Raw genomic sequence first — 21,901 nt, 5'->3', positions numbered from 1 at the left:
TTCTACGGATATAACAACTCTAATAACTTGGGAATAAAGACCGAATTTCTTACTATAGAAGAAAATCTAATAGTTACGATATCTTCGGCCTAAGATCGATATAATACTAGATATCTATACTATTCTTTCATTTTGAGAAGGTGCCAATCTATCTATATATACTAAGTAGCAATGTGGAGTGTGCTATCTGCTCCCCTTTACCACTATCAAAGAGGCCCAATTCGTGGCCGAATGTGTGTCATTCTAGTACAAAAGGATAGTGTCTGTTGTTAGTGTAGATTATTAATAACCTCGGAATGATAAGGATAATGTTTGAAGGAGGATTCAAATATATATACTGTCTGGAGTAACATTACTTATCTCAAGGCTTGTTAGATGGTTCGGGTTCCTAGGAACTTTGGTGATTATGAGCGAATTATTGGCCTAAACAATATAGCTTACACGCATCTGGAACTATTCTGCTGGCTCTTAGGAGTAAATCATTGAAGTCTTACTAGTGATTTGTGTCCTTTTCGTAATATGTTCAGCGCAAAAGATGGATGATTGCTCATAGAACTTTTTGATGCATGCGCTTCTTGGCGAGAGAAGCGGTTCTTTGCTGCCATATCCTAACGATCTTTCTCTAGAAGTCCCTATCCCAGGACGTATCGTAAATCTCCGAGTACCAATTTCCTTAGTACCGGTAGTCCTCCGAAGCCTGATTAGGAGATCGTAGAAAAAGTATTCCCGGGAGCATCTAGTATCCCCGAGTAGATTCACCCAATATCCCTGTCACCGGTAGTCCTCCAAAGCCTGATTAGCAAAGTATTCCCAGGAGCATCTATCATAGAATGGTAATGCTGATAGGGTGGTCAAGTAGCAGGCTCCATTGTGGCCCAATTAGTTGCAGCCAGGTTAACAGGATGAATGGTCACAGTGATGATGCCAGCCCTTTTTTGATGGGACGATAGGGACCATCTAAAAGAGGAAGGGTTGCACGTGATGGGACTAGCGTATTGCATATTATCCATAGGTAGGTATTCTCATATCGGGATCGACGGTGCTTAACGCGAGCACCTAACTGTCTTACATTTGTGTATAGTGGGCGTGAGGGGACAACCCTTTTGAACATATAAAATATTTCTTCTGAACTCTACATGTCCGTCAATTTCTTCACCAAAATATGGCTTCTCGACCACCCATCTTTCTCCGCTATCTCCGTCTCCAAACAGCTCGAAACACTAGGCCGCATGCGTCGCGACGAACTATTTCTACTCCCTCTCCTACGCAACCGTCAAAGCCACCGCGGATCAGCCCTAATGACACTCGCTCTCGCCTGCGCCGGTTCAACGACCGCCTTCCTCGCTTTCTCCGCACATATACTACACCCTTATTTGGTGCGCCGGTTACCCATATCACCTCATTCCTAATACTTCACGAAATAACCGCTATCCTTCCCCTATTTGGGCTGGCTGGTGCGTTTCATTATGGTACCTGGATGCCAGATCTTGCATCTCAGACAGGCGAAACCAATGCCTTCGACGAAGGAGCTGCGCGTTTCGGCCGCTGGTTGAAAAAGAAAGGTTGGGTGGATGAGTCCGATGTGAATACTGTTGCAGAGCATGAAACCACCGGGGAGAAGACAGTGAACCGAGCAGGTGTTCGTTTGGTGCTGGAATTTGCTACGGCCTATGCAATCACAAAGGCTTTGTTGCCAGTCCGGCTGGCAGCGAGTGTTTGGGCGACACCGTGGTTTGCAAGGTCGATTTTTACACCGTCAGCAAACCTAGCCAGACGGCTCTTCAGTAGAGGATGAGCTAGTCGAGCATTATTATGATACTAGAGAGGACTAGATTCATATATCATATGAATTTGTATATTGTGTATTTTCCAAAGCGATTGGACTTCTTCCTCAGAACCACTGCTTTATTCTATACTAGAAGTATCCGAACAAGAAGTCCGCCCGACCAGTCTACTTAGAGACGAGGAATTTACTCGTAAACCCAAGCGGCCTGAGCGGAGGTGTACTTGAGGATCTCGGAGGCACCGAACCAGAGGGCAATCTCCTTCTTGGCGTTCTCGACGGAGTCGGAACCGTGGCAGACGTTGCGGCCGACATCCTAGTGGAACTGTCAGTATGATACGATGCGACATTGGAGCATTTGAGGGTTCCTTACGATGGCGTAGTCACCACGGATGGTACCAGGGGCGGAAGCCAGGGGGTTGGTGGCACCGAGGAGAACACGGCCGGTCTTGACGGCGTCCTTACCCTCCCAGACCATGGCGCAGATGGGGCCGCTGAGCATGTCTAGAGCTGTGTTAGTGTGTTGCGATTTGCGGAACGATTCGGACGGGGCAACTAACAGGCGACGAGACCCTTGAAGAAGGGCTTGGTGGCGAGGTCAGCGTAGTGCTTCTCGAGGTGCTCCTGGCTGGGGGAGGTGAGCTTCATGGCAACGAGCTTGAAGCCACGGTTCTCGAAGCGAGAGATGATGGGTCCAATGAGGCCACGCTGGTTGACATTGTCAGTAAATGGAGTTCAATTGAGTAGAACCTTCCGGTTCCGTTATAGATTTGGGTCGAATGGTGCTGAGTTCGTACCTGGACACCATCGGGCTTGATGGCAATGAAACTAGAGCAATTGATTAGCTTGACCGACAACGAGGGGTAATGGCAATTGAAGAAGAACGGGGATGGGAAGATTGATTTTGAAGCACATACGTCTGTTCCTCGTTGGCGGACATTTTGAATGTATGAGAATAATATTCAAAGGTATGAAGTAGGAAAAGAGAGGGAAGAGGGGAAGGTTAAATAGAGGCCTTTTAAAAAATTCAGGCCTTCCCACTTGGGCCAATGATTGGTGGCCGGCAAGGAGGGGTGTTGATGCCAGAATGCTAAGGCCACAAACGGTGGACCTTGCGGTTGAAAAGTTGTATAGGCTCTTTGGCTTCACACTTTTTCTTGAACATTCAACCGCAAAGGTAGAAATATCTATCGACTTGGAAAAACATCGGATTTTAGGTAATGGTACCTTGTATTTATGTCAAGGTCCCTCAAAATGGGATATTAATCCGCAACTAGCCTAGTCACTAGGATGAGATGAGCGCAACATATTATACACTCACATTATCCTAGTCCTAATCTCTAAGAATATCTACATAGGTAGCTCCTAAATCATAGTTTTAAGATACCCAGTTCTTCGCGGTACGTTAGGGAAGAAGATTGATTGTCCATTATACTACTAGGAGGTACTATCTTATTCATACCTAGGTATAAGTAGATCCAGGGGCTGAAATCTGATAAGAAAGCTTAGAACTCTTCCGTCAGTTCTTACGGAAGACGCAAAATGCAAACCCGAGGGTAGACTAACCTCTTATAAGCTTTTGAATGAAACAGCGGCTGCTAGGAGGTCGCGGTTTTCGACCTTCAGATACTCTGAAAACAGCTGGTTCTTAGGGCAGAGGCTGATTGAGATCTAGACGAAGACTTAGCTGCATTGTGCACAAATAAAGATGCGTGGACTTGTACATGTACAACGTACCTAGGTCTAATAGGATATATGTATAGAGTAGTCGCTGATTGGTTCAAAGGAAAGCAAAGCTGATTGGCTGTTCAGAAACGATCATTGCTGCCTTGTTGCCTTAGGTGTCTTACCCCAGCTCAGGCCAGCTTGTAGCTTCTGTTGACGGCATCTCCACCTCTAAATGCAGGTCAATCATTGATAACCAACGCCATTCTGTCGGGGATTGAGGGCCTCTGATTGATCATATTATTTATTTCACCATGGCCAGGAGCCTACCTGCGCCCCGTTGGGCAATGTTGCTCTCCCTAGTTGTCCTCCTCGGATGCATTGTTGTCCCCGGTTGTAAGGCTGCCTTCCGCGAAATTGCGAGTTTCCAGAAAGCTAATTCTCGTGGTACGAACAGTTGCGGTCAAACACAAGGATTTCAAGACTTGTGAGCAGTCCGGGTTCTGCAAACGAAACCGCGCCTACGCCGATAACGCCTCCTCCCAAGGCGCTTCATGGAGCTCACCCTACGAGCTCGACCCTGCCACCGTACATTTCAAAGATGGTGTGCTCACTGGAGTCATTTCCAAAACAACCACTGCCAATGAGAAGGTCCGGCTACCTCTCACAGTGTCTTTCTTGGAATCGGGAGCCGCCCGCATTGTGGTCGATGAAGAGAAGCGGATGAAGGGCGACATTGAAATGCGACATGGCAGCCAAGCGAACAAGAAGCGATATGATGAAACTGAAAAGTGGACTATCGTGGGTGGCTTGGAAGTCAGCAAGTCGGCCACGTTGAATGCTCAGAGCGAAACTGGATTCACCAACATTCTATACGGACCGGACTACAAATTCCAGGCTATCGTTCGCCACGCGCCATTTGGAGTCGAATTTCAGCGAGATGGACAGACCCATGTTCAATTGAATCACCGAGGCTTCTTGAATATGGAGCACTGGCGACCAAAGGTAGACGGCAAAGACGGCGAGTCCGGCGAGGACGAGAGCACCTGGTGGGAGGAGACCTTTGGGGGCAATACTGACTCGAAGCCCCGTGGTCCCGAGAGTATCGCTCTTGATATTACCTTCCCCGGTTATAGCCATGTGTTTGGTATTCCAGAGCACGCAGATTCGCTCTCGCTCAAAGAGACTAGAGGTGGGCCTGGCAATCATGAGAACCCTTACCGTCTGTACAACTCGGATGTCTTCGAGTACGAACTCGAAAGCCCTATGACCTTGTACGGAGCCATCCCGCTGATGCAGGCCCACCGCAAGAACTCCACTGTCGGGGTCTTCTGGCTCAACGCAGCGGAAACGTGGATCGATATTGTCAAATCAACTGCCTCCTCCAACCCTCTTGCCTTGGGCGCCGGCTCCAAGACAGACACAGCAACTCACTGGATGTCGGAATCCGGTCAGATTGACCTGTTCGTCTTCCTCGGGCCCTCGCCGAATGATATCAGTAAAACATATGGTGAACTCACAGGATATACACAATTGCCCCAGCAGTTTGCCATTGGATATCACCAATGCCGTTGGAACTATGTTACGGACGAGGATGTCAAAGAAGTCAACGCCAAGTTCGATAAGTATCAGATTCCGTACGACGTGATCTGGCTTGATCTCGAGTATACCGATGACCGGAAATACTTCACCTGGGACCCTCTCACCTTCCCCGATCCTAAGGGTATGCAGCAAAAGTTGGATGAAACCGAGCGAAAGCTTGTTGTTTTGATCGATCCTCACATTAAGAACGCGGACAAGTACTTTGTTTCCGAGGAACTTAGAAGTAAAAACCTCGCTGTGCTAAACAAGGATGGCGAGATTTATGATGGATGGTGCTGGCCAGGTTCCTCTAACTGGGTCGACTGCTTTAACCCCGCCGCCCACGCCTGGTGGGCCACCCTGCACAAGTTCGACAAATTCAAAGGATCGCTTCAGAATCTCTTCATCTGGAATGATATGAATGAGCCCTCTGTTTTCAATGGGCCTGACATGACCATGCCGAAGGACAACTTGCACTATGGAAACTGGGAGCATCGCGATGTTCACAACGTCAATGGTCTCACCCTTTTGAACGCCACCTACAAAGCAATGCTGGAGCGCAAGAAGGGCGAGGTGCGCCGGCCATTCATCTTGACGCGCTCGTACTACGCTGGGGCACAGCGGGTGTCTGCTATGTGGACTGGAGACAACCAGGCCACCTGGGACCACCTAGGGGCCTCTATCCCGATGGTCCTGACCAACGGTATTGCAGGCTTTCCCTTTGCCGGCGCAGATGTCGGAGGATTCTTCCATAACCCTGATAAGGACCTTTTGACCCGGTGGTACCAGGCAGGTATCTGGTATCCCTTCTTCCGCGCGCATGCTCACATTGATACTCGGCGTCGTGAGCCATATCTGATCAGCGAACCGCACCGGTCCTACATCGCCCAGGCAATCCGCCTGAGGTACCAACTTATGCCTGCTTGGTACACTGCCTTCCATGAAGCCTCAGTTAACGGCACGCCAATCGTGCGGCCTCAATACTACATGTTCCCTGAGGACGAGCAAGGCTTTGCCATTGATGATCAGCTGTACCTTGCTTCCACGGGTCTTCTCGTGAAGCCTGTTGTGCAGGAGAACACCCACAGCGCAGAGGTGTATATCTCCGACGACGAGAAGTACTATGACTACTTCGATTTCACCGTCTACCAGGGTGCGGGCAAGAAACACACCGTCCCTGCGCCAGAGGACAAGGTGCCTGTGTTGATCCAGGGTGGTCACATCATACCCCGCAAGGACCGTCCTCGTCGCAGCACTGGTCTTATGCGGTGGGACCCATATACACTTGTCATCACTCTGGACAAGAATAGCGAGGCGCAGGGCAGTCTGTATGTGGATGATGGTGAGACGTTCGACTACGAGCGTGGCGCTTACATCCACCGCCACTTCAACTACCGCGAGTCGGTGTTGTCGTCGGAGGACATTGGTACCAAGGGGCCTAAGACTGCTGAGTACCTCAAGACCATGGCTGGTGTGACAGTGGATCGGGTGGTGATCGTTGACCCTCCCGTCGAATGGAAGGCCAAGGACACCGTGGTCGTCATCGAAGATGGAGCCAAGTTGGCCTCTACGGCCTCATTGGAGTTCTACGAGCAAGAGGGCGGGAAGGCGTCCTATGCTGTGGTGAAGAAGCCAAATGTTGGCATTGGAAAGAATTGGCGGATTGAGTTCTGAGCTGTTTTTCATTCTAGCGCAGTACATGTATTCAATATTCGCATCATTGGCACTCGATAAACGTGCATGTCGTGGGCAGCTGTTTTTTGTTCTTTATATACAACTGTTTTGCTAGGGAAAAGAGACAGCCCCTTCATCCAATCTAACGCCGTCATATCTGGAAGATCACATTCTTGATCCGGGAATGTATTGCGAAGTCCTGAGCTTCATGTATACTAGGTGGTCACTATAGAAGGTCAACACGACTCACCAGGAGACCCATTCGTGGACCAGCTTGCCTCGCAATCGAGACATGCAACCTCAAGGGGACAAGACTGAAATTATCTCTGCTCCCGCTGTGCCGTTAGCTTCCATCGAGTTAATTTAGAGGTTGGTGCTCTTTGTTGTCGTACTGAGTGGCTTTTGATCTCGGCTTTTCCCAAGTAAGCTAGGCGTGTCAAGTCAAGTCAATAAATGACCAGCCCACGTCGCGGAATCCGTGATGATCTTGATCCTACTGCGGCACGTGCACAACCACATTTCCCACCAATGGAATGCCATGGATTCCTCCAGCTTGTTCTTGATCTCTTTTATTGCGGCTTGACGTGATTCTCGAACAGAAAACGCACCGACTATATCATGCTACGTTAGCCCTCGTCTTCCAGGCGGAAACATCCAAATAGGTATCAAACGACCTGCTTTCCGGCCAGAAACGTGAAATAGCAGTTCTCCGTACGTCCAAATAAGGTCGGCTCGGGGCAGACAGTACCGGATAAAGGTCCGGAGAACGACCTGGAGAAAGGCCCGGAGAACCTTGGAAGGACCCGAGGAAAGCCCGGAGAAAGACGCATCATTGCTCTATTGGAGAAAAAATACACCCCCGCATGCCCGCAGTTGTCTGTGCTTTCCGCAGTGGGTTGGGCTCTGACTGGATGTCTATCAACAAGCTCACCTTGGCGAAGACGACTACTGGTCGGGTCAATACATCGTCCGGCATAATTCAGCCCAGGTGAGAATCAGCTGGGCCACAGCCCTTCAATGCTCAAGCTTCCCCGCATTTCTTGGCCAATTGGTCCACAGCCAAGACTGGGGAAAACAATGATCTGAAATCATTCCATGCTGTTTAGGGCAACCCACGATGTCTACTATTTATATAGCATATATGCCCTCTTCTCTGGTCGATTTCCTGTGTCGCCTTTTGTGATACCCATATCCAGATGAGCTTATCTCGACCTTGGCCCATTTGAAGTAGCCAAAGGTTGTATACGACTTGTAATCCGCAGCTATGAATCGCGGTCCTATTGGGAAGAACGATGTCGAGATTGTCGATGAAACTTCTCATGTCGAAAACATTCCGAAGCCTTCTCTCGTCACTCAGGTCGGAGACTTTCGTGTTGTTGGTTTGACACCCGACGATGCAGATTTCTATAACAACTACCCCGAGGACGAACGGAAAAAGGTCTTCCGCAAAGTGAGCATACTTGACCTAGCTCATGCATATAATACCCGGCTAACGCTCTACCCAGGTCGACAGGCGTTTAATCCCCATGCTCGCAGTTCTGTACCTGATTTGCCATATCGATCGTGCAAATATCGGCAACGCTAAAATTGAAGGCATGGTCGAAGACCTCAACATGACAGGGCTGCAGTATAATACTGTTCTTTCTATATGTGAGTTTATTTCCTACAGCCCACACAAAGCCGACGTGGTGCCACGAGACTGATATGTACTGACCTCGGTCCAATATAGTCTTCATTCCCTACGTCCTGTTTGAAGTTCCCAGTAACATTGTTCTCAAAAGGTTCAAGCGCCCTTCAGTGTATCTTGGCCTCCTTGTCTCAACCTGGGGTATTGTCATGACATGCACAGGTCTGGTGCAAAACTTTGCTGGTCTTATGGCCACTCGAGTTCTACTTGGTATTTTCGAGTCAGTGCCAATGATCAACCCCCTTTTGATTCGCACGCTGAAACCTTTATAGGGCCGGATTTTTCCCTGGTGCTATCTACCTTTGCTCATACTGGTACATGCCCAGGGCATTGGCGCTCCGTATCTCATACTTTTATTGTGCGAGTGCGCTGTCTGGTGCCTTCTCCGGGCTGCTGGCTGCCGCTATTGCCGAGATGGACGGTATTGCTGGGCTTGAGGGCTGGCGTTGGATTTTCATTCTGGAAGGCATTGCTAGTGTGGTACTAGGTGTTGCCTGCTTCTTTCTTCTCATCGACACCCCGGCTCTATCCAAGCGCTGGTTATCTCCCGACGAGATTCGCTATCTGGAACTTTCGATGTTCATCAAGCAAGGAGGAACTAGTACCGGAGAATCGGGTTTCAAGTGGAGAGACCTCAAGATTGTCCTGCTGAACTGGAGGATATACGTGCTGAGCTACTTTTTGTTTTGCCAGTCGGCCTTGTCTTATGGTAACAGCCCTTCAAGTCTATGCGAGAGACTGAACTAATTTGATTCTGCAACCAGGCACCAAGTTCACCCTCCCGACTATCACCAAATCCATGGGCTTCAGCTCCACGAACGCCCAGCTCACCTCTGCACCTCCATATATTGCCGGTGCGATATCTGCTATTTTGTTTGCACGGCTTTCCGATCGCTTCTATTGGCGAATGCCTTTTGTCTGCATTCCCATGATAATCGTTGTGGTAGCCTATTCTATTATCATGTCCCTGAACGGAGAGCTTGAAGCAAGGAAAGGAGTGGCCTACTTTGCAGTCGTCTTGTCTGTCATCGGTATTTACCCCATCCAGCCCGGAGCTGCGTCCTGGAATGCAAACAACATTGCCCCGGCATCCCGACGGGCTATGGGCATCGCACTGGTGAACTGTGTCGGCAATATCGGTGGCATATTGGGCAGCTTCATGTATATTGAGAAAGAGAGCCCGAAGTACACAACTGGATTTGGACTCAGTTTGGCACTCGGTGGGGTTGGATTCTTTGTTGCTTTGTTCCTCGAATGGACATACAAGGTGGGCAACGCAAGGAAGGAACGGATTGCGGATGATGCGAGGGTTAACTACACTGAGGATGAGCTGTTCGATATGGGAGATAAGTCGCCGCTGTTCAAGTATGTGCTGTAAATACTCTGTGGATCGAAATGGATTTATGATGATCCTTCTTCTGGTATTACGAGGTGTCTTCTCAATTAAATGTACATTCCAAGCCAGCGTGAACTGGGCACGTGCCAACCCATATCAGACGGTTTTGTGACGATGTCGCTTTCCTATTTGGGTTCCATTCCTATTTGTTCTTCTTCCCTCATCCCGCATTTCATCTTCTGGTAAGCCATCGTTCCACCACTTTGCCATTTGCCACTCAATTCACTCAAAGGCACCATCAGAAGCACATCCTCAAATCATCGCCGTCATGACGAACGATTCGTCAACGATCCCATCCGAGCCTAAGCCGACTGAGGCTGTCCCCGCGAATCCTTACTACGGAATGTACGGTCATTACTGGAGGTCAAGCAGGCCCGTGCCTCCCCACCAAATGGATGTAAGCATCCATGAATTGCTTCGTGACGGAATGTTATATAAGCCTAACCGATTCTACCTATCAGTCAGGAGAACAAGAAGCTCTGCGCTTGTGGTGACCATCAGCCATGCCAATGGCCGATGGAACACGCAGTCATTGTGAGTGAAAACGCGCCCCTTCCAAGCTGAGGCTAATCCTCGTTAACCTTAGACGATTCCTCCCTGCGCCTACAAGTGTCCCTACTGCCCGAAGTTTGACGACCTCATGTGCAAGAAACCTCAGGTGGTGAAACTCCGCGCTCATATCAAACGTGACCATTTGGTGAGATATATCTATTCTCAGATGAACGGCTTGCGACATAGGTACTGACGTCCATTAGAAGAAAAGACCGCAGGATTTCCTTGGACTTACTGTCACCCCAGGAAGAGTGACGAAGCCCCGCGTGCCGTGAGTCAACCTTGTTTAGCTGCAACTGCCTGTTTCTAACATCGTCAATCCTTCTAGTAAGCCGTGATCGTGACCGTGATCGGGTTCAGTGTGTGGTACTACATACATATCCCAGACTATTGAATCTCACCGTGATATTCCCCATAGCAAGAAGAGGCTTTTTACACAACAGAACTTCAATCAGAACATGATTTACTTTTGCTTTTCCCCTCCCGCACCCTCTTCTGCTTCCCTTATCAAAAAGGTTAGACAATTTCGGTAGAAACATAAATCGCACATGTAGTCCATCTTCGGTTTGCTCTGCTCTCAAGGAAGATATTGACTTTCTATACCACCTCATTGGGCTTCTCGTCCCTGATTCCCTCCTCAGACCAGGACATAACAAAATCATCTTGTTAACTACGAAATCCCCTATGCTGCCTACCGAAAAAAAAAAAAAAAAAAATCCAAAGCAGGGTTGTTACTAGTCGGCTGTTGATGGCCAGACGTCAATCAGTGCTACTGTCGAGGCTGTGAAAGCAGACGCGCCGCGTGCTAGAGAGGTTATCAGAACTAGTAGACCCGCTGTATACAATATCCATTGCTACATTGACGTTAACAAAGCAGGGAGCTTTGCCCTTCTGGTTGAGAAGCCAGTCTAATGGCCGCTCTGAGATTTTGGCCCCCTCCGAGTCAATAGGAAACCCCTGACTCCGTTTGAGATATAGGGTGTCGATCACCTTTGACTCCACCAGGATTTTGACGCGCAATCGGGGATTGTCTCATGTATCTTTGCTAGATCGACAGTTGACTGCGCGGATTAATCTCTTTACGTGGAGGGTAGACAATATATATTTGTCATTTTCAACTCCTTTTGGTATCCAGTGACTATAAAGATCTCTCTAATGACTATACGAATGTATTCGTCGTTATTTAACGCTCTGTCCAGTAATACCACTACTTAGTATGTCCGCATATATTCTAGGACCACTTGTATTTACCATCGAGGTGTAGTAAAGTAAGAATTGTTCTTTTAAAGCAAGCTAGCAAGTTCCAACTTCATCATTATTCCCAGCCATTCATAAACGTTAGCTCATAAACCTACCATACCCCAAAGAAATTGCAGCCAAGTAGTTATGTAGAGAATTGTCGTTTGACAACTACCAACTCGCTTCTGTCATCGTTGAATCATTTTCGTCCTGGCCAGCCACAAGCTGCCATGTTCGATCACGGGCCGGTTCTTCATCGATCAAGTGAAACGGGTTCTGGAAGTTCCCATCTACTAATCCCCAGATCGAAGCTTGGGAGATTCGACGATAGTATGGATCCTCCACCTCTTCCGGAGGACACTCATCATCGTCGGAGTCATAGTCAGTGAACTCAGCTTCGTTTATATATTGCTCATATTCGGCAACTTCGCCGTCGGAGAACTCGTACTTCATCACAGTGTCCTTCATTGCTGCTTCAGAAAGCACATGTTGCTGGTTGAGATTTTTCAGTTCGAGGTTTTTCAGATGGAGGTCCTTCAGGTCGAGGCCCTTCTTACCATCCTGGGAGACCGCATATCGAACCGCAAACTTCGCCTTTTCATCTTCAGAGAGCTCAAATCCCCCAGCCTTCTGACAACAACCACATTCGACAGTGCAGTGCCCCGCTGCACGCGCGCGACCCCCGAAAAGTTTGCGATTAAGACAGCATCCACATTCACGCCCACAGCAGCCTCCTCTACCGGCGCAGTCTTCCCGAAGGACACGATGCATGTACCACTTAGGATTTCCCCGCCAAAGCTCAAAACCTCGCACTAACGGTCCATCAGAGAAAGAATCCCGGATCATCCTCCACTCGTGCTCAAGCCGCTTATATTCCCTGTTTGCGATCTCCAACTCTTGATTGTATCTTGCTGGATCTTGCCTAAATCGCTCTCCCAAGCGGATCTCCCGTTGAGCAATCTCTCGGAGTCCAGTCTCCACGTCCAGGAACTCCGCCAACCGATCCTCTGCCTCGTCGAGGTCTTGTTCGTACACGTGGCGTTCATATCGCCATCGCTGAAGGGCATTTATGTCTCCGCTCTGTCTGAGTTCGTGTTCCTTTGTGCCTATCATACCACGCCTAAACTTCTTGGATATTGCCAGCCTGATTATATCGGGTCCATGTTCCTGGAACTCGGTTTCAAGTTTTTCGAGCTTGGCGATCTTTTCCTTGAGTTCAGCTTCCTTCTTTTCGAGTCCTGCTTTGTCGTGTTCGAATCTAAGCTCCTGCTTTTCGATTTCAAGCTCCAATTCGCGGCTTCGAAGCTCACGTTTACGGTCTTGGAACTCGTCTTCCGTCATGGTTTGCCTACTAGGGTTGCTCATGTTTGGATGTTTGTAAGACCAATAGCAAAATCAGATGGGAAAGACACGAAGTTGGATTAGGAGAAAGCCAAGTCAAGATTTTGATTTGATTTTGGTTTCGATTATATCGACGACTCATTGTGATACAATTCCGCATCCCAATCGGGCAATGCCTTTTGAACCTTGGAAGGTTCTATCCAAGACAGCCCTGGAGGCAAATGACGAGTTAATAAAAGCCCCCTTGATCTCATTGGCTTCAACTGCGCCAAGTCTTCCCCACCCGCCCAGGGCCCTGCCGCAGGTGGAGACCCGCTGACATAATCCAGGGCCCCGAAAAAGCCAAGCCGCATCCAGTCGTGTGTCCCAAAGCTTGTACCTTTCTTTTCCCTTCTTTGACAGATTCTGGTCTGGATTGTCGACAGCGTTTCCTTTGTCGCGAATACCTGTGAGACGCGACTTCTCACGCAATTGCGTCGACCCGACTGCTGTCTTTTATTCAATTATAGCGACCACACATACCCCCATCACCCGCCATGTCTCTTTTCCAGATGGCATTTGACTATGCCGCACCTGTCTTGTACGTGGACACGAACGGACTCCCAACTGATCCGCAGGTTTCCGGCGCTAACTAAGCTCATATACAGCCTTATAACCTCTCCCGTCACCTCCTATGCCGACCAGATCTTCAGCATTCATCGCACAAGAAGTTCAGCGGGCTTCTCTTTGGACATTCCATTGATCATGCTGATTTCGTCGATCCTGAAGTACGATTCCGATCAATAGTGCGTTTAAACTTGAGGCGGCGGGCTAATGTGGTATCATTAGGATTTTCTATTGGTTCGGCGAGCACTACTCAGGCACTTTGTTGACGCAAGCAATTGTCATGATCGTGGTGCAGATGACGCTGCTCAAGGTTGCACTCGATAATCGGCCCTCTGCCGGGGTGAGAAATGGAATTGAGCACACACCTTTCAGTGCCGGTAACTCCGATGGTTCATCCTTAAGACCCTATGAGTTTTGGCAGTGGAAAGCCGCCAAGCCGTAAGTTTGCGCGCCTCCAACCGCAGCAATTGACACTAATTACCGATTATTTGCAAAGATACTGGATGTCTCTGGGTTACTTTGTCGGAATGCTAACCGTCGTCCACCTGACCCCGATCGCTCAGTCGCAATTATATATCAGCCTCCTTGGCTACATCGGACTCGCCGTCGAAGCAACCCTCCCTATCCCTCAAATCCTTGCCAACCACCGATCCGGCTCGTGCAAGGGCTTCCGAGTCTCCGTTATTGCGGCATGGATTCTTGGTGACACCATGAAGATGAGCTACTTCTTCAACAGCACAGAGACCATTCCATGGGCATTCAAGCTCTGCGGTATCTTCCAGTGCGTGTGCGACTTCTACCTGGGTTTCCAGTTCTATTTCTTCACCCGAAACACCCACTCTAAAACTCCGTCCCACTCCCACTCCAACTCGCTCTCTAACGCGTTCTCCAACCCACACTCACATTCCAACTCACTCTCCCACGCCTTCCCTCTCTCTGCTTCCCACTCCCGTTCGAACTCTCAGACCGCAGGCGAGTCTATGGAGCAGAATGGGCGCTGGGGTCATCACGAGAAGGATATCCGCATGAACTGAAAAGCCGGATGATGAACTTGGACTAGACTCAATATTTATGTAGATAGGTAGCATTGGCAAACAGCATTATAGAACTGTAATTTGAATGAGATAATGTCAATACCGTGGTGTTTTATAAAAAAGAATTCTTTCCTAGTCCTTCTCCGATTCCGCGCGTCTGGTGAGGGGCTTGCCCCGCGTCACTTGGAATGCTGCGCTGCTCCAACTTTTGCGCCGACTTCTTCCCCACGCAACCCCAGATCTACTGTCCCCGTTTATTCTGTTTACTTGCCGTACCAGCAACGGAAGTAGGTCTTGCACAATGGCTGACCTGCCCACAATCCGCATTGGCTATGTGCCCGGTACGTCAGCCCCTCCCACAGCTTCGGCATCAGATGGAAACATTACTGCAGTACTCCCGTGTGGCATCTACTTGCTCCGGTCATTTCTACTTTCCACTAGACACAATATAGCTGACAACAAGTTTTTACCGCGCACCAGAACACTACCTTACCCCTCTTCATCTCGCACTCCGTTCCCCGGCCGTTGCTTCCCTCCCATTCAAAATCACCACAACTCCCTTCCCATCCGGGACAGGACACATGATCACATCGCTTCGCGGAAATGAAATCGACATCGCCATCGGTTTGACGGAAGGGTGGGTCGCAGGCTTGGCCGGGAAGCAGCAAGCAAGCCAGAGCTCTGCAGATGGAGGATACAAGGTGGTCGGCCACTGGGTGGACAACCCTCTACGCTGGGCTATTGTGACGGGTCGGAATCGGGACGAGATTACTGGAGTGTCTGATCTGAAGGACAAGAGGGTTGGAGTCAGCCGGCTGGGAAGGTACGCCATCAACATTGAGTCCCCCGAGCACAGTATAGCTTGGAACTAACACTTACCTGCAGCGGCTCTCATATCATGTCTTTTGTCCTTGCCCAGCAGCAAGGCTGGAAAGCCGACTCTTTAACCACCATCCCTCTGGGACCCTTCGGGCCCTTGCGGGATGGCGTATCCGGTCTCGACAGCTCAAAGCCCGAGCAGACCGCGAACCCATCAGCTGAGTTCTTCATGTGGGAGGAATTCACCACGAAGCCGTACTTCCACGCTACCTCTGAGAAACCGAACCCGCCGCTTAAGAAGATCGGCGAGATCTTCACGCCCTGGCCTTCGTGGATGATTGTCGCTTCGACGGCGCTGTTCCCTAAGCCCGAGCAAGACCAGCGATTGGAGAGTCTCTTCCAGGCGCTGGATGAGGGAATTAAGGATTTCAAGGCTGATACTGCGCGGGTTGTGAAGCTTTTGGGTACTGGCGAGCTTGGTTGCAATTATATTGAGGAAGATGCGACGGAGTGGCTTAAGGATGTTAAGTTTACTAATGCCACACGTGGTGTTGATGATAAGATTATTGGGGGTGTTGTTGATGTGCTCAAGGTGGCTGGTGTTATTGACTCGGCTATGAGCAATGATGAAGCTATTCAGCGGGTCATTGGGATTAAGAGGTAGCTCCCTTACTGTTTGAACATGAAGACCTAACGAAATAGGCAATACGCGGAGAGGTATGTTGCGATACCCTCCAATGCTGGATTCTAGGCATGCCATATTGACGTGTACAATACTATGGTCCTAGGTAGGGTGTTCAGAAAATGTACCCTTTTGACCGAGATGGCTGTCTTCAGCTTGAGCAAGCCCTGAATAAACTTTTAATCGCTCAATTTTCAAGGACTCCCGCTCTTACTGTTTACGACTTCTAGGATTACGACTTTAGTTCTGATGACCTAGACTTCTATGTACACGTACTTAAACTACTTTCAAGTGTGGTGATCTTCTTGGTCTTTATCCTAGATATAAGCCAAAAGTTAGATCTCGTGTGATTCCCTCGATTAAGCTAAATCTCTAGCCCAATCCCATCAGATGATTTATCGCCATCTGTGCCCCGCGTACGCAATAGTCCATACTAACAGGTACCTCATTCGGAATCTCGACGAAGTGCCCGATCATGGCCATATTCCTCATCCCGTCTGGAACGACCAGGGGCCGGTCAGAACCGTCCCGCCGCAACAAGGGTGCCGACTTCCGAGGCATTACACAGGGGATGGTGATCGACCCCGGGAGGATCCCCTCGGTAGGAAATTGTAGATGGTGCAGAATCTCAGTCATTATTTCCTCGCCGGAGCACTCGAGCATAGGCTTCTTGACATAGTCGCCTTCTTTCTCTGGGAAGGCCGCGTAGCCCCAGAAAACCTGCACGTCGACGGGCTGGTCGGGGAACATGGGCTGTTGCGGCAGGCTGAGGGTTAGGAGCCAGCTGCTGTGCTTGAGGGTCACGAAGGTCCCGGTGCCCGGCTCATCGCCTGTCAGCTGGACGAAGCGCTCGAAGAATTGCGTGTTGTTCTTGAGCGTCACGGTGAATGATTCCTGCCGGGATTCACCTACCCGAGTGCAGAAGTTATATGGGTTGCCAAATTTCGAATCTTTTGACGATAGCTCCAGCCACAGGAGCCAGTTGTCATCCAGGTTCTTATCGCACTCCATCAACTCGAGCGATGGCGGAGATTCGTTCGTCCCGGTCGTCGCGCCGGATATCACTGAGCCTCCTGAGACGATAACAACGTCCTGCTGTCTGACTTTGATTGTTGTCGCTGGTTCGTTCTCCGGGACCGCACAGATGGTGGATACCTGTTGGTGCGACGGCTCGAAAATGATATCAGTCACAGTCGTGCGGAAGCGAAAGTCAACGCCGCGAGACAGTAGAAAATCAGCTAGTGGGGCGATGACGGATTCGTGGGCGTTGTAGCGACCGACATAAAGTTGACAAGCACGATCCAGTCCGTGGGTGCCGTTCCTGAAGTGCTGTGTATATCGACGGAATTCCGCAAGGCTGTGCCACGGCTGGAAGCCGAACCTATTATCATCAGTATAGTCACGAGTAAAACCGTTTGTCAACGAAACATACGTTGTAGCTAGTAACAGCCAGTAATCGCTCTGGAAGAAGGTTTTGTGGAAGTAATCATTAATGCGAGATCGCCCTAGACTCCCCTCCGATTTGAAACCCAACCTCAGCAGATCCATGTGGTCTCTAAGCCCTAGCCTAATGTCTTTGGTATTGATCCGTTCTACGCCCGAAGCCTTCCGTGCGAGGAATCTGGTATGGAGCTTTTCGGCAGGCGGTTTTGAGCGGTTAGTTTCCATCATGTCTAGGACTGTCTTCTTCGGGTCCACCTTCGAGGGTACGAGTGAAAGTAGCCGCTCCATCCAAGCGTCAATGAACATAGGCATGGCACCAGCCCGATAGTGATAACCATTGACCGGATCACCACAGGTGGCAGTGCCCCCTCCAGCAAGCTCCAATGCTTCGAGGATGTGGATTCTTGAGGGCGGAACATTAGCCTCTTGGATGAGATGTACTGCCGCTGTCAGAGAGCCGATCCCACTGCCCAGAATCCAGGCGTCAAGATCGTTTGGATCCCGTCTCTCGGGTGGTTGATGTGCCATGACGATATTATTAGATGACTGACAATGGAACTTGTTGCAGCGAAATCTACTGATTTCAAACTCTTAGCATTTCTAGTCAGATACGGTGACAAGTAGAGCACATGATGTCAATGGACAAACCATCTATCCATGGGTACCTAGGTAATTGCAACGGATTTAGTAAGCGTCCCGTTATCCAGAGGTCCGATGACGTTAAATTTCAATTTATACCCAGGACGGTCATACTACATAGTATGGGGTATCGCTGTTTCATTCGACATTTGGTATCGAAATGGCAAAAAGTGTGGCTATTTTGTCCAGTGAATATCCACCTCCGTCAGTGTCCACCTTCGGTATCGAGTTCCGGAGCCGTACCGAGAGTGAGTAATATCTCCCGGATAGCTTGAAGGTGAAACTCGATGGGAAAGCCTGAAGGATAGAAAAACCTTGAAATATGACGACAACCACTTTTGTTATTCACATAAGCAGTACGTTGACCCATGGTAACAGCGCAATTGATCCATGGAAGTTAAACGTTCGATGGTAACCCGTGATGCGTGGTGGGCCGGACTTGACCTCAATATAGGCTAGTATGCTACAAGTATATCTTCGATTTGTTTATAAAATACCTACTAATCTCCCCAAGAAATCTTAGGCAATCGTTTATAGTTAGCGTCCCTGTCCGCATCACTATCGCAGAACCTACTTCGCAATAACAGCCGACAAGATAGATGAATATCTGACGTTGATGAATCTTGCCAAATTATCCTAGGAGAGAGTGTATATAGAGCAGAACCACCTACTACATCTCTACGCTCTATCTTTGGGCGCTATATGACAAAGTATCGGGCCCCATATTATATAGGACTTGGCCATATGATCGGCTCACAATAGCAATATCAAGTTCGAAGTAACTTATATAAGCCGTGTTCTCAATACCGATTACATATATCAACACCTACACAGAGTAACCTGGCTCACGCACGTTCTCTTAATTTCCGACAATATCCCTTTCCCCGAATAGCCCCGGGATCAATCGTCCGGAGAACCACGTACGATTATTGGAGATGAATGGCATGGCGACTTCTTTCCTTTTCTCATATCCAGCAACGCCAATACAAGAGCTGACGTTGCTGCATTGCGTGGAGCATCCTGCATCCTGCATCCATCCATAGGGAGTGGTTTGTGAGATTAGATTTGCCGATATATATCTCGGGGTGCCAGCAAGTTTATGCTCGATGCAGTTTTCAATATCCTTTTCTTTTCTTATTATTTTGGAACTTAAAATAGCGAACTAAAAAGCTATGGCCCAATTGTGACAGGTTCATCTTGTAAGGGCGAGTAGAATATGGTTTGAAGGGGTGCTACGTCCAGATGACCACCGAAATAACCACCGACCACCAAGATGACCACCCAGATGATAAGGGATATGGCTTCTGACCATGATAACCGGGCATACAATATACAACATAATCTGGCTCTATCGTAAGGTACTCGAATCCTAATTGCCTAGACCTAGATCTTACATTCACACATGCTCATCCCTCGGTGCATTCTTAGATCTACTCTCGGTCCCTTGACAACAGCACTGGAATGCAGACCAGGGCGCCCAAAACACTCCACAATCCAATCAACATAGTCATCTGAAAATATTAATTACACATATTATCCATTTGGGACCAAAGAATGACCCCGAAACTCTTTTGCGATCGCTGCCGGGGACATGTGGATCATACCATGCGCTCCGGGCACCAGGTGAGGCACTTGGATGGGAAACGCGGCCAATGTTTCTTGGAGAATGACAAGGGCAAAAGTCCACTGTATACTATTTAATGATCCGCTATGCTCATTCATGATGAGGCTCGGTGTTCTGACGCGTCCTTGTCATTTCCGTCCCTATATATCCTCTAATCCCATATATTAGGTTCTTCTTCGATACAAGTATTTAACCTGAGCACATTCTATACCGCAGTTGCCACCATGCGTCGGTATCAGGGCCTCCTTCCTTGGTCTATTTTGTTGGCTTCACTTGGAGGAGCACAGGCGAAGTTGGACTTGAACTCGACCAGCAACATCGTTGTTTATTGGGGTATGTGGTCGTTCATTGCTTGGACCTATTAATACTTACATTCGATGTACTGAAGGCCAAAATTCTTTCAATGGAAAGGGAGATAAGGAACAACAGCCCCTGGCACACTACTGTGATAGTGAGTGAACTCTATATTTCCGATGTGGTCGTTACAGCTAACACGAGACTCTAGATGATGACATTGATGTACGAACCGGATAACCAGCAAAACTTCCAAAATGACGGGCTAATAAACTGGCATAGGTAATCCCAATGGCCTTTAATATGATGGTCAATGGCCCAGGAGGCGCCCCGGCAATTGATTTCTCCGTTACCAGCAAAGACTGCGAAGTCTTTGAGGGCACTGACCTGAAGAGCTGCCCTTCAATTGCGTAAGCATTCCTGTATCCCGTTCGCTGACAATTTGCTAGATAGCTGACAACATCCAGCAAGGATATCAAGACGTGTCAAGAGAAGGGAAAGACGATTCTTCTTTCCATCGGCGGGGCCACCTACAGCGAGGGTGGCTTCAAATCGGAAGAAGCTGCCAAGGACGGCGCGAAGCTGATGTGGGAGACTTTCGGCCCCAAGCAGGAGGGTTCCAAAACCCTTCGTCCCTTCGGTGACGCCGCCTTGGATGGGTTCGACTTCGACTTCGAAGCCAATGTCCAACACATGGCCCCCTTCGCCAACGAGCTGCGCTCACTGATGGAGGCAGATAAGAGCAAGCAGAAGTTTTACTTGACAGCAGCACCGCAATGCCCCTATCCCGACCAGGCCGACAAAGATATCCTCAACGGTCCCGTCTACATCGACGCTATCTGGGTGCAGTTCTATAACAACTTTTGCGGCGTCAACAATTTCAACACCGACGCCTCAAGCAGCAAATACAATTTCGAAGAATGGGATAACTGGGCCAAGACCGTATCAAAGAACAAAGATGTCAAGGTCATTGTTGGCGTACCGGCATTCACTTCTGCCGCTAGCACGGGGTATATACCAGCGTCCAAGTTGGCCGAGGTGATTGAATACACGAAGAAGTTTGAAAGTTTTGGGGGTGTTATGATGTGGGATGCCACGCAGGCATACGCCAATGATGGATTCATCAAGGACGTGCGAAAGGCTCTGGGCCCTGCGAATGATTCCGGTTCGTCGTCGCCCGATCCGGTGTCAACCTCGGCATCTACCTCTACGTCCACTGACTCAACAACTACAACAAAGACATCGACGACGTCGTCATCTTCCAGTGCACCAGACTCTTCACACTCGTCTTCCTCCTCCTCATCTGCTTCTCCTTCGCACAAGGCACCTGAAGAAACCACCTCCAAGGAACAAAAGCCCGTTGTTCCCGCTGCAACGCCCAACCCGACTACTGTGGCGACCGCGACAACAAAGCCCGATGCCTCTACAACTTCATCTGCTGAGGCTACTGCGGCTCCTGCCTCGAACGATAACCCGCCAGATGAGAATCACTCGAGTGAGGATGAATCAAACGATGAGTCCGAAAATAATATTCTCACCTCTGTCCTCGGCAACGACCTTCTTGGATTACTGGGTGGCCTCCGTAAGGCGAACGAGGCTGCTAGTCGCGCCACCCATGGTCTAACTAACAGTCTCCGACATGCTCAGCGTAACCGTACCTGAGCGTTTGATATTGTGGCCAAGACAGAACAGACATCGTTACCGACCCCTTTTAGGAGTTTGTGTCTATACGACGTGCACGCACATCAATTGACTGTTGAGCATATATAATGAAGCTTTACGATGAACTCGACATTATTCAAGGCCCGGCTCACTTTCAATTGTCTTTCGAATCTTTTGTCA

At 49.1% G+C, this 21,901-nt stretch overlaps 11 protein-coding genes across 11 annotated transcripts; 7 read left to right on the top strand and 4 right to left on the bottom strand.

The window, feature by feature from the left end:
• Positions 1-1,162: 1,162 nt before the first annotated feature.
• Positions 1,163-1,795, top strand: N7489_001772 (uncharacterized protein; the record flags this gene model as incomplete). Its single annotated transcript, XM_056707527.1, has 1 exon — positions 1,163-1,795. One exon carries the CDS (start codon positions 1,163-1,165, stop codon positions 1,793-1,795), a length of 633 nt encoding a protein of 210 aa, XP_056571829.1.
• Positions 1,796-1,970: 175 nt separating this feature from the next.
• N7489_001771 (uncharacterized protein) lies at positions 1,971-2,723 on the bottom strand (the record flags this gene model as incomplete). The annotated part of the gene is made up of 5 exons (XM_056707526.1): positions 1,971-2,099; positions 2,157-2,287; positions 2,344-2,491; positions 2,581-2,611; positions 2,701-2,723. The coding sequence occupies 5 exons, from the start codon at positions 2,721-2,723 to the stop codon at positions 1,971-1,973; spliced, it is 462 nt and encodes a 153-aa protein (XP_056571828.1).
• Positions 2,724-2,745: 22 nt separating this feature from the next.
• On the bottom strand, positions 2,746-2,948 carry N7489_001770 (uncharacterized protein; the record flags this gene model as incomplete). The annotated part of the gene is given in 2 exon segments (XM_056707525.1): positions 2,746-2,873; positions 2,888-2,948. The coding sequence occupies 2 exon segments, from the start codon at positions 2,946-2,948 to the stop codon at positions 2,746-2,748; spliced, it is 189 nt and encodes a 62-aa protein (XP_056571827.1).
• An 814-nt stretch (positions 2,949-3,762) lies between these two features.
• Positions 3,763-6,703, top strand: N7489_001769 (glucan 1,3-alpha-glucosidase ROT2; the record flags this gene model as incomplete). The annotated part of the gene is made up of 2 exons (XM_056707524.1): positions 3,763-3,844; positions 3,906-6,703. The coding sequence occupies 2 exons, from the start codon at positions 3,763-3,765 to the stop codon at positions 6,701-6,703; spliced, it is 2,880 nt and encodes a 959-aa protein (XP_056571826.1).
• Positions 6,704-7,967: 1,264 nt separating this feature from the next.
• N7489_001768 (uncharacterized protein) lies at positions 7,968-9,768 on the top strand (the record flags this gene model as incomplete). Its single annotated transcript, XM_056707523.1, has 5 exons — positions 7,968-8,153; positions 8,209-8,353; positions 8,433-8,610; positions 8,663-9,099; positions 9,155-9,768. The coding sequence occupies 5 exons, from the start codon at positions 7,968-7,970 to the stop codon at positions 9,766-9,768; spliced, it is 1,560 nt and encodes a 519-aa protein (XP_056571825.1).
• Positions 9,769-10,054: 286 nt separating this feature from the next.
• Positions 10,055-10,613, top strand: N7489_001767 (Major facilitator superfamily domain general substrate transporter; the record flags this gene model as incomplete). The annotated part of the gene is made up of 4 exons (XM_056707522.1): positions 10,055-10,183; positions 10,252-10,320; positions 10,373-10,483; positions 10,542-10,613. The coding sequence occupies 4 exons, from the start codon at positions 10,055-10,057 to the stop codon at positions 10,611-10,613; spliced, it is 381 nt and encodes a 126-aa protein (XP_056571824.1).
• Positions 10,614-11,748: 1,135 nt separating this feature from the next.
• N7489_001766 (uncharacterized protein) lies at positions 11,749-12,942 on the bottom strand (the record flags this gene model as incomplete). The annotated part of the gene is made up of 1 exon (XM_056707521.1): positions 11,749-12,942. One exon carries the CDS (start codon positions 12,940-12,942, stop codon positions 11,749-11,751), a length of 1,194 nt encoding a protein of 397 aa, XP_056571823.1.
• A 512-nt stretch (positions 12,943-13,454) lies between these two features.
• N7489_001765 (PQ-loop repeat-containing protein) lies at positions 13,455-14,558 on the top strand (the record flags this gene model as incomplete). Its single annotated transcript, XM_056707520.1, has 4 exons — positions 13,455-13,498; positions 13,566-13,685; positions 13,747-13,962; positions 14,021-14,558. The coding sequence occupies 4 exons, from the start codon at positions 13,455-13,457 to the stop codon at positions 14,556-14,558; spliced, it is 918 nt and encodes a 305-aa protein (XP_056571822.1).
• Positions 14,559-14,859: 301 nt separating this feature from the next.
• Positions 14,860-16,041, top strand: N7489_001764 (uncharacterized protein; the record flags this gene model as incomplete). Its single annotated transcript, XM_056707519.1, has 3 exons — positions 14,860-14,899; positions 15,039-15,381; positions 15,444-16,041. The coding sequence occupies 3 exons, from the start codon at positions 14,860-14,862 to the stop codon at positions 16,039-16,041; spliced, it is 981 nt and encodes a 326-aa protein (XP_056571821.1).
• Positions 16,042-16,431: 390 nt separating this feature from the next.
• Positions 16,432-18,030, bottom strand: N7489_001763 (oleate hydratase; the record flags this gene model as incomplete). Its single annotated transcript, XM_056707518.1, has 2 exons — positions 16,432-17,440; positions 17,492-18,030. 2 exons carry the CDS (start codon positions 18,028-18,030, stop codon positions 16,432-16,434), a joined length of 1,548 nt encoding a protein of 515 aa, XP_056571820.1.
• Positions 18,031-19,989: 1,959 nt separating this feature from the next.
• On the top strand, positions 19,990-21,721 carry N7489_001762 (glycoside hydrolase family 18 protein; the record flags this gene model as incomplete). The annotated part of the gene is made up of 5 exons (XM_056707517.1): positions 19,990-20,098; positions 20,154-20,216; positions 20,271-20,284; positions 20,342-20,469; positions 20,527-21,721. 5 exons carry the CDS (start codon positions 19,990-19,992, stop codon positions 21,719-21,721), a joined length of 1,509 nt encoding a protein of 502 aa, XP_056571819.1.
• Between the last annotated feature and the right edge of the window lie 180 nt (positions 21,722-21,901).

Source organism: Penicillium chrysogenum (genome assembly GCF_028827035.1).
Source record: "Penicillium chrysogenum strain IBT 35668 chromosome Unknown utg000001l_segment0_segment0, whole genome shotgun sequence".
In the NCBI taxonomy this organism is placed as follows: domain Eukaryota; kingdom Fungi; phylum Ascomycota; class Eurotiomycetes; order Eurotiales; family Aspergillaceae; genus Penicillium; species Penicillium chrysogenum.
This window is presented reverse-complemented; position numbering and strand designations above follow the sequence as displayed.